Source organism: Capsicum annuum, chromosome 8, assembly GCF_002878395.1.
Source record: "Capsicum annuum cultivar UCD-10X-F1 chromosome 8, UCD10Xv1.1, whole genome shotgun sequence".
In the NCBI taxonomy this organism is placed as follows: domain Eukaryota; kingdom Viridiplantae; phylum Streptophyta; class Magnoliopsida; order Solanales; family Solanaceae; genus Capsicum; species Capsicum annuum.
In genome coordinates, this window is record NC_061118.1 from 104,625,460 (window position 1) to 104,636,034 (window position 10,575).

General features: G+C 36.2%; 1 protein-coding gene across 1 annotated transcript; it reads right to left on the bottom strand.

The window, feature by feature from the left end:
• Positions 1 to 433: 433 nt before the first annotated feature.
• LOC107838886 (probable ADP,ATP carrier protein At5g56450) lies at positions 434 to 10,279 on the bottom strand. The gene is made up of 2 exons (XM_016682130.2): positions 9,649 to 10,279; positions 434 to 1,236 (listed from the first exon to the last, which is right to left on the bottom strand). The coding sequence occupies exons 1-2, from the start codon at positions 9,982 to 9,984 to the stop codon at positions 607 to 609; spliced, it is 966 nt and encodes a 321-aa protein (XP_016537616.1). The 5' UTR covers positions 9,985 to 10,279; the 3' UTR covers positions 434 to 606.
• Between the last annotated feature and the right edge of the window lie 296 nt (positions 10,280 to 10,575).

Here is a 10,575-nt window from a genome sequence, read left to right on the forward strand (position 1 = left end):
GCAACGACATCCTTTGGTACGACATAAATGTTCTCATCAAGAAATGCTTTCAAGCGTCTGGGCCACCTTGAAATTCAGAAAATGTTCCCCACCAAAATGGAAAAGTGACTTCGTTTGTTTACAAATATTCCAACTCCATTCAATCTCACTTGGGACTCAAAAATTGGACATTGTAAGCAATTCTTAATGTCCAAATATCACCAAAACATTGCCTAATGCAATACCAGTCATGATTCACCTTGCACAATCACAATATATCACTAGCTTTTGTATCCAACCAAAAATAATATGAGGGAAAACATTTTGTACAAACAGTTTCCATAGAAATGTTTTCTTCCATACCAAACAATTTTTTCTATTGTTCCCATACTAAACCCAATATTTGCAAGAAAATAGTAAACTGGAAATGGAACTGAACTGCAATGTACTTAACTGAGAGTGAAATGTTCTGATATTTATTGTGATCAAAAAGCAGAAAGAATCAGGACATGTTTTACAACATTGTATGTTTGTCAACTTTGAGGCTATCAAAATACATCCCTACCAGGTATGGCTAATATATATTTGTCTGTGTGATGATTAATATTGACCTGAAACACCTTTATGCTATAATCCACTCCAATTCATGAACTTTTTCACCTCATCATATAACACTAAAACAGCTGCTGCGCCAGTACTTCTGAAAATATTTGACAGAGCTCCACGGTAAAATGAAGTAAATCCTTCTGTCTTGTAAATCCTCCGCCAACAATCAAATGTGCTTCTGTACATTGACTTTTCTAAGCCAGATTGCATCATCATTCGCCTCCGAACTGTATCCAAAGGATAGGACAACAGCCCAGCAGATGTTGTGACTGCCTGAGCGACTGCCCAGCGTTTCCATAATGGCACCTCTGCTTCAGAATTTTCAGCCATCTTGTCTTTTATGGTGTCAAAACCCCCAAAGTAAAGCCCTCTATGAACAATCATTCCATGAAGAGAGGCAGGAAGCCCCCTGTAAATGCCTCGAACTCCATCTTTCTCATGTATCGTCCTCAGAAAGTGGTAAATGCCATGGAACTGACGAGCTTCATACCGACCAAGGTCAGCTGCGAGCCTTGTATGTGCAATATCTAGTGGATAAATGATGATCAATGTTGTACAACCAGCTGCAGACCCAGCAACAAAATTCGCTAATGAACCAGCCAAAAAGTGACCGTCTTGAAAGTTGCTGTGCAAAATATTCCTATAGAGATCCTGCGTTCAGAAAGCATGTGATTAGATCTTGAGACAAAATAGGCAGTAAATGAACTCTTCAATCCTCACTCAAAGCAGTAAATGAACTCTTCAATCCTCACTCAAAGTTATGTCATATAATTACAGAAGCTCTAGGGGATAATAATGAAATATCTAAAAGAAAAGCCACGTCCCTCTCCAGAGGAAACATGCGCAATTCAATATCCACCACTAAGAGGTCATTTTTATGGTAACTCATACCTATACTAATAAGTGGATTGTATACATTGTGCAGAAAATTATCAACAATCGTGTTGGCATATGACGTTGTTGGTTCTGTGAAACCAGAAATAGGATGCAGATGCCTACGGAGGGTTGTAAGTTTATAAAAGACACCTATTTATTAAATGTGTTTGGGTGTGCTGAAATAGTCAGGAAAGAGCAGCAGATATGAAATTCCCCTATTCAACCACATAATAATGAGGAGTTTCTTCTAAGGAAAAAAAAATCTGTTCCTCACTCAGAACTCTGTCCGTAAATGGACAAGTTGGGGCAAAAATATCATGTCCACAAAGTATATGCAGACTTGAACAACTATACCTAAAGAAGAAGCAGTATATGATGGATTTAGCATGTCAGGAAAACCAAAAAGTAGAAAAGGTTCTCTTTCTTTCAACAACGAAATGACTTGTGACTACTAGTTTTTTCGATGTTAATCGTTTTCCAATAATAATAAGAAACGGACTATCGATTAAAAAATTTTCAGTAGACTATTACGTTGTTTAAAGCCAGCAAGCCACTGAAATGCCTGTTTGTGGTGTACAAACAAGATTCACGGATCCGCATTCTCCGACGACCTTTCACATTAGATTCCAGCAGACTAAAATAGAGAAAAAGGTAAAACATGCGGCAAACACAAAAATAATCTCATAAAGAATCATCTTGTTAGTTAGGCTGCGACCTGAGTACTCAAAGAACCAGGTCCTTTGAGCAACTATACAAGAAAATATTTGTGGAATAAAGTAAATAAACATAAGTATTTAGCGTGGAAAACTTCCTTACCCAAGGGAGGCATCCTAACTCTGTAGGATTATCCCCAAACTCTTCACTAAACTCGAGTAATCTAAGGTTTACAACCGCCCTTGTAACACCTAAGGAACTGTTTCCAACAGTCCCTGGCTATAGCTTCTTAACTCTTCTCTTCAATGACTCGACCAGTCAATGAAACTCTATACAACACAAAACAAAGTAAAATCAAGAAACACGTGTGACCATCTCTAAAATCAAGAAACACGTATGACCATCTCTAATGGTCCAATATGTTCTTGAGGTACTTAATTCCAGGTTCCTCAAGAAATGAGGGGTCAATGACTTTTCTGTTCAGAATCTTTGAAGTATTTCTCTTTGAACAACCCTTATTAATATTCTCTTAATACGGTCCATCACAAGAACTAGTTTCTTCTATTGTTTGAGGCAATCCTTTCCTTTTACAAGAAGATTATTCCTTCCCATCCTTTTTTATTTTATCTTAGAGAGATTGATCAGATACTTTGGCTTTAGGGTTTTGTTTTTCACTGGTTGCTTGACAGTCGCTTTGGAGAGTGATCTAGTAGGCGTTGACAGTGTTATGAAATTTGCTTAGAGAGGATTGATTTTGAAGTTTCTTGATTTTTGAGAATTTCTCTTACCCTTTCGTTGTTTTCCATAGAAGTTGAAAGGGAGAGTGGAAAAGGTTGAGCTCTTAGGCACTTTTTGAATTTGAAGAGACAATGATTCGACTATTTGGGCTGCTTCCATTAATAGTGTCTTAAAGCGATAATGCAAACATTGTGATTTATCGCGGCTTTAAGGAACTCCAAAAACAGGATAAACAATTTTTTGAAGAATCTGTTTCCTAGGATGTTGATACAAAAAGTTCATTTTGTAGTATGTGGCAATGTGGACAGAATTTAAACAACTTATATACTTAAAGGGAGATGCATAAGAACCAGGTTCTTTGACAAAAACTTTTGATGTGATCTTGTTTTTGTACACCAAGTCCATTTCGTTCCCTCATATCCTTCGTGCTTTTGAGCAGCTTCCTTTCCTTTTGCACGAAGAATTATTCATTTTTAAGTGGGAATTTTACTGGTTACTCCTCTTTTATGATCATGGTGTCTCAAGATACTTGCTAGCAAGGGCAAGAAATATGACCGGTTTCAGCTTTACAACACAGATTCAAGAAAATTAGCTGTGGATTATGTTTTTTTTGGAGACTTCATCTTTTATATCTGGATATATCTCCAAACCATTCTTAGTACTGTCAGTTCATCTTTTTAATCTAGATTCAGAACTGGAAGACGAGTGTTGATTTGCTAGTGAGAGCATTACCAAGCTAACTATATAATAACACAAGCTTTTCAAGAAAAATTCAATTATTCTCATAGTATTCACAAACTAGGAATTATGGATACCATTAAAACATGTTGTTGATGGTTCCACCACATGACAGAGTATGTAGAGTACAAGTTAAATGGTGTAGCATATGAGGACGATGTGGAGGTGGGGCTCGATACACATGTCCTCCAAAAGAAAGGAAGTTTCAAGTATCTTGGGTCTATTATTCAAAGTAATGGGGAGATAGACGAGATGTCACACATTGTATTGGGGCGGGATGGTTGAAGTGGAGGCTCGCATCTGGAGTCTTGTGTGATAAGAAAGTGGCACCAAAACTTAAAAGCAAGTTCTATAGAGCGACGGTTAGACCAACTATGTTGTATAGAGTGGACTGTTGAACAATTAAGAACTCCTACATCCAGAAGCTGAAAGTTGCAGAAATGGGATGCTAAGGTAGATGTGCGAAGATGCTAGGAAAGATAAGATTAAAAATGGAGATATCCGGGACAAGGTAGGAGTAGCCTTGATGGAAGACAAGATGCGAGAAGCGAGCCTGAGATGGTTCGGGCATGTGAAGAGGAGATGCACAGATGCCTAAGTGTGGAGGGGTATGAAAGGTTGCCTATCGATGGTTATAGGAGAGGTAGAGGTAGACCAAAGAAGTATTGGGCAGAGGTAATTAGACATGACATGATGCAACTTCAGCTTACCGAGGACATGATCTTAAATAGAAGGTTATGGAGGACACAGATTAGGGAAGATAATTAGTTAGGTCATGGAGAGTTGTCTTGCTTATTCCTTCATGTGAGAAATATAGGTGAAGAATATTATTGAATTATTGTAACTACATTATTACATTGTGGCCCTATTTATAGACACTATATTTCAATCATTTTCCTAATAGGACACTACATTACAATCCCTTTCCAAGTAGGATTCAATATGATATTCCTATTCCTACTCATATTCTAACGCTCCCCCTCAAGCTAATGTATAGAAGACATATGTATCAAACTTGTTATAGATGTAGCTAATACGAGGATCGGTGAGGAGCTTGGTGAAGATATCTACAAGAAAACTGACAAGGACTGCTTTGAACGTCTAGGAGACCTCAACTGAAATGGAACGAACTAAAAAAGTGATTCGAAAAGCAGTAAACATCGCCGGAAAGTCAATGTGTCGCCGAAAAATTATTGGAAACTGATATAAAATATAAGGGTCTTCTCAAAATCAAGAGATGAGTAGATCTTGAACAAGAGAGTCGCCAAAGAACTGGCCAGAACATACTCACGCGCCGGATTATTAGATTTGATGGCTGAAAAGTGGTCATCATTTGAGAAAAAATTATATGAGTAGGGTCGAAATGATAACATGACCCTACTAAGAATAAGAATTATATGAGTAGGTCGAAATGATGGCACGGTCCTACTAAAAAATAGAAATTACATGGGTAGAGTCGGAATGACGACACGACCCTACTGAAAAATAGAAATTATATGAGTAGGGTCAGAATGACGACACGAACCTACTGAAAAAGAGAAATTATATGGGTAGGGTCAGAATGACAGCACGACCCTATTGAAAAAAATAACTTATAAGGGTAGGATTGGAATAATGACACGACCCTACGTAAATCAGATTTGAGGAGTCATCAGAAAGACGCATGAAACTAGGCAGACCAAATCTGAGAAGTCACCGGAAGACGCATGGTGCTATGCAACTCAGCTATGAGAAAATAGTTCGCAAAGATGCACAATACTATGCAAATTATATATGAGAAGTAATTCGGAGAGATCCACGATGTTAACGCAGATTAGATATGAGAAAGTCGTCCCCAGAAAGTTGCACGGTGTTACACAAAATTAGATATGAGAAAATAGTCTCCAGAAAGTTGCATAGTGCCCCAGTCTTTTGCTAACATGATCAGTGGCCAGACGGGCGGCATTTATGGGTTATAGCCGCCCACCGACACTGGAAGTTCTTTGATTCTCTACCAAGATCGTAGAGGCTCTGATACCACTTGTTGGGTTCGAAATCGAGAAGCGGCCATGCGAAAGCTTAAAATTTGCAAACTAAGTCGGTGATAATTCAGATGACAAATAAAATATACTAAAAAGACATATTATTGATATTATTTGGCCAATTGGCCTACACTTAAAAACTAATATTAACGAAAACATAAAATTGTTGTTCTTAAACGACTACATTGTGGACGCTCTTGTGTTATTGTATGAGAAAAGAGTTCTATTTATATATGTCCAAAACCTTTTTTCCAAGAAAGAGGTTTGTCAAATATGGAATAGTTTTATATTTTCTTTCCGGAAAAGTAAAAGTAATTATGGTATTACTTTTTATTTTCCTGGTAAGAAAAAGCAAAACTTATATTTGGTAAGAAAATCAAGGCAAAAACCCTAACAAATCTCCTCTTTTTGACTTGATTTTCTGGAAAAATAATCTTGATCTTCCTTCTTCACACGATCTTCATACATCACTGTTGCTTACCATGATTAAAAGTTGATCTGGGTTAAAAATTGGATCCCTATGCGTTAAAAATAAAAGCATGAGTTGATATTATTGAAACCCTATGTAATAAGTAAACAGGGTTAAAGTGGAGCTTGTGCATTGAAAGTGAGTACAGATTAACAGTGGAGCTCATGCATTAAAAGAATAAGCACGAGTTGAAAGGAGTCCAAACATTGAAAGTAAGCATGAGTTGAAGTTGGAACCCATAAACATGGGTCGAAAATTAATTTGGTTTTAAAGATGGATTAGCAACACGATTGTTGAAAAATTGTTTGAAACTTTTCTCCACATGTAGCTAGACAAAAATCTTCATTGTCATCAAATTGGATGCAACTTTGATCTCAACATGTCCTCAATCTGAACCATCGGACCATTGAACGATAGGTTCTGATACCACTTGAGAAATATAGGTGAAGAATATTATTGAATTGTTGTAACAACATTATTCATCGAGGCCCTATTTATAGACACTATATTCCAATCCTTTTCCTAATAGAACACTATATTACAATCCCTTTTCAAGTAGGATTCTATATGCTATTCCTATTCCTACTCATATTCTAACACTTCATACTAGTAGTGGTAGTATTACTTTGAGAGTTTTTTGGTATTCCATTTTTGTGACTTTGATTTTTTTTGCATGAGATTGTTGAAGTATTTTTTGTAGTGATTACTCCCATTCAGTATGCTTTGTCACGCATACTTTAGCATTTTGCCTTAACTTTTTCTCTCTCGTTTTTTTTTTCTAATTAAAACTAGTGATGTTGTTACCTGAGCCGAGGTTCTATCGGAAATAGCCTCTCTATCCCACAAGGTAGTGGTAAGGTCTGCGTACACACTACCCTCCCTAAACTTACTTGTGGGATTATAATAGGTGTGTTATTGTTGTTGTTGTCACGGTGTCCGAGCCAGCTTGACCCGCACCACGACTAATTCCACGAGACACCTTCCACCTCTCACCCGTAACAGCTACCAATTTATCTTGTAATTCATAATCATTGTACATATTTATCCGCAAATAGGTATAACATTTAGAGGTTCAATAGACTAACAAAGTAGGAAGGAAAGAAAACGACCCCAATAGAAATAGTTGCCTTCTAAGGCCCATTTTTCTATTCCATTCCTTTTGTTCCCATCCTAAGCAATTGACACAGAGGTAGCATAATTGAGTTGTACTTATGTCCAAAACCAGAACCAATTCAACATAATTCTAGCATCCAAAACCAGAACCAATTGAACATGATTCTAGCAACCGTGATTTGAAGGGAATAATGAAAGCTTCCCAATGAATTACATGTGCAGCGTAGCGTTATGCTTACTTTAGGATGTGGAACTACATTGAATGTTAAATCATTTTTGTAATGCTAAATTGCTTAATACTTTCTTTTCTTATGCTAGAACAAATGAAATAAATCAATTATTATGCCCTTTATTTCTTTTCATACTTTTTTCTTTTAATATCTAAGTTTAATTCATGATGTGTCCCGTAATTTTCCAGATATTTGCAGCACGCCCACATGGATTGCTACTTATATTTAGCAGAATACAACAACAACAACATACCCAGTGTATTCTCACCTAGTGGGGTCAGGGGAGGATAGAGTGTACGCAGACCATACCACTGCCTCAAGAGAAGTAGAGAGGTTGTACTTATATTTAGCAGAATATTTGAAATAATTCTTTTCTTACTCATCCCAAGTTGGCGCACAAGTTTGAAACTTGAGGGAGTATGGGCTTGTCACTCTACCCTCCTCCCACTTAAATCTCAGGCTTTGTTCAGCCGTAGCCATCATATATGTTCAGTATATAAACAGGGATTATTTGATGAAACTGAAAACTGAGCACTAAGTTTTCATGACTAAAACTATATCACTAACAATTCGACATTGATTATCAAGTATCACGTCTATTAAACCAACATTCTCTGATGTGTCTATAATTATCACAAAGTACTTCGTAAGACAACATGAAATGAAACTCCAGAAGAAGCTTGCAATCACCTATTGTGCTAATAATTGGACATAATTTAGGGACACCTTCTTAATTCGTATCATTAACTATAACCTCTTAAATTGACAATCTTAGTACAAATCAATATAACATAATTATGCAGCAATAGCAAATAATTAACAAATTTACACAAATATGTTTGAAGCAAGAGATGTTAGTATTTTATTGGCACTTGATAGTTCATAATAGCTGACATTTTCCCACTAAGCATTTCCAAAAGCAAGCCCTAAATAATAGTGTGGCCCTTCATCATCCATTCAACAATCACTGCTAACCTATCTCTGAAAAATCAAACTAGGCATCCAAAACCAATTCAACAATCTACACAGCAACGAATATCCTTAATGGGCCAAAAACTAAATTAAATAATAGGGAGTTTCATGATATTTAACAAATACTTCGCAAATCTGTCAAAAGCTTTTTATTTCTCCCATCACACCAGCCACAAATGCATAATAAAACTGTCTTAACATTTTTCCTCGCATTTTACTTGTTCATTCTCCAATTATTTATGAAATCACCTACATTTCTTGGAAGTACTGATTTCACATTGCAAATGGCAAAGATTGTGGCTCATTGTTCAAGGTAAAACTACAAAGAAGTAGTAAGTGGTCCGCATTTGTTACTTTCTTCAGACAGAACCATATGAAATTTGTATAAACTCCTTCGGCCAAAATTCAGTCAGTGGTGTGACTTTATAGAGATCTTTTAGGAAATTTACCTCTTAAAGTTTCTCTGAGAAGTCATGCTACCTTGACCTATAAATATTCAAAAATGACCACGTTCTGTACACATTTGTTACTTTCTTCAGACAGAACCGTCATTCTGAACTAAATGGATCAATACACATTAAGATACTTTTGCTCAAAACTACCAAAAAAAAGTATAACTTCCATTTCATGATTTCAAGAATGCCTTCATTAATCTTGAAAAAATATGCACTAAAACTTTTAATCATCTATACACACACACAATAACCAATAAAAAAAACTGTCAAATGACAACACTCACCAACTGAAGTGTCAAAGACAGGCTATATGTAGGTAACTTTTTAATAATCAATCCTCACATACAGGAGCGAGTTGACATGTAAATTTTGAGGCACGTGATCCTGTGGTCTTTCTGTAAAACTAGGTATTTTATGTATATATTTTTAAAAACTGGTATAGTATTATCTATTGGCATCCATGCTACAAGAAGGCTAAATGATGTGCACTTGGTTGAGTGTTGAGTTATTACCTAGAGGACGAAGGATGAATTCCCACAAAAAGCAGTTTTTCCTTTTTTTTTTTCCCTTAATGGTGCACCTTCTAACAATTCTAGATTTGCCTCTGCGGACTTAGATAACAATTTCTTGTTAGCTCTACTAAATATCACCAAATATTTCAAACAAACAATTGGAAATATCTTCACAAAATATTCAGTTCAGTAGTTCACAAAGACAAGAAGTTACAAAGCAAATGTTCAATAAAGCATATATAAAAATAATAATGAGTTGAAATAGGAATGACATGAGTACCTTACCTTAAGAGAGAAATTGAGAGCCACGGAAGGGTAGTATCTGAGGACGCTGCTACCATTGCCCCTCCAAAGAGAAAGAACCCCCTCTTCATTAACAGTGCGTACTATGCAATCAAGCATGCCCTTGAACCTCCTATGAGGGCCACTCAAGATTGCTATATTGCTTTCTTGGGTCTGCAATAATAGCTTTGCTCTCTCAATTGGTGCCACAATCGTGTGCACAGCACCACCCATCACTGCCCCCGCCATTAGATCTCGATTGAAAGTTGCCCACCTGTTAGATTTTCTTGAAATGAACCATGTACCCTTCTGTTCCCCTTCAACATCCTCGTCAGCCATTTTCTTAGTATTGGCCCTATTAGGTGTTCTTGATACAAAAATGTAAACACAAACTTCTGTGAGGGTTGCCTTAAAAATAAAAATGTAATATTTATGGGTATCGGGTGTTGTTGGTATATCTTGAATCAAAGAAAGAATAACAGGTGTTTCGATTTTCTTCCTTGCATAACGATATGGTGTTCCTCTTGTAATGTTATTCGTCCCTTCGCTTTTTGTCTCTCAACTCTTTTCCTGGTAGAGACATGGACCCTAGAGTCGTGTATAACAGAATTACAAAGCGCGGTTCATTTGCTTTATGCAGGTTGTTGAGAATTGACATATATATTCAGGGGTTGTTTGGTTTGCAAACAAGTTACATCGAATGAGTTATCATGGGATAAGTTATGTTGGGATTATTTTATTTTGAGTGTTTGATTTGTTGTATTCAAATTAATATGTATGATATAATTTTTAAGAATAAATTAAATAATTACAAAAATACTCTTCATCTTATTTAACTCTTTTTTATATAATTTCTTTTCAAACTTTAAATATTTATTCTTAAAATAAAATTTTCATCTTATTTAGCTTAATTTTTTTGTGTGTGCGCAT

Excerpts from the sequence above, each read along its gene's own strand:
- LOC107838886 (XM_016682130.2), bottom strand. The coding sequence starts at position 9,984 with ATGGCTGACGAGGATGTTGAAGGGGAACAGAAGGGTACATGGTTCATT. Across the intron at positions 1,237-9,648 it reads CTCTCAATTTCTCTCTTAAG|GATCTCTATAGGAATATTTT; the intron begins GTAAGGTACTCA and ends TTCTGAACGCAG.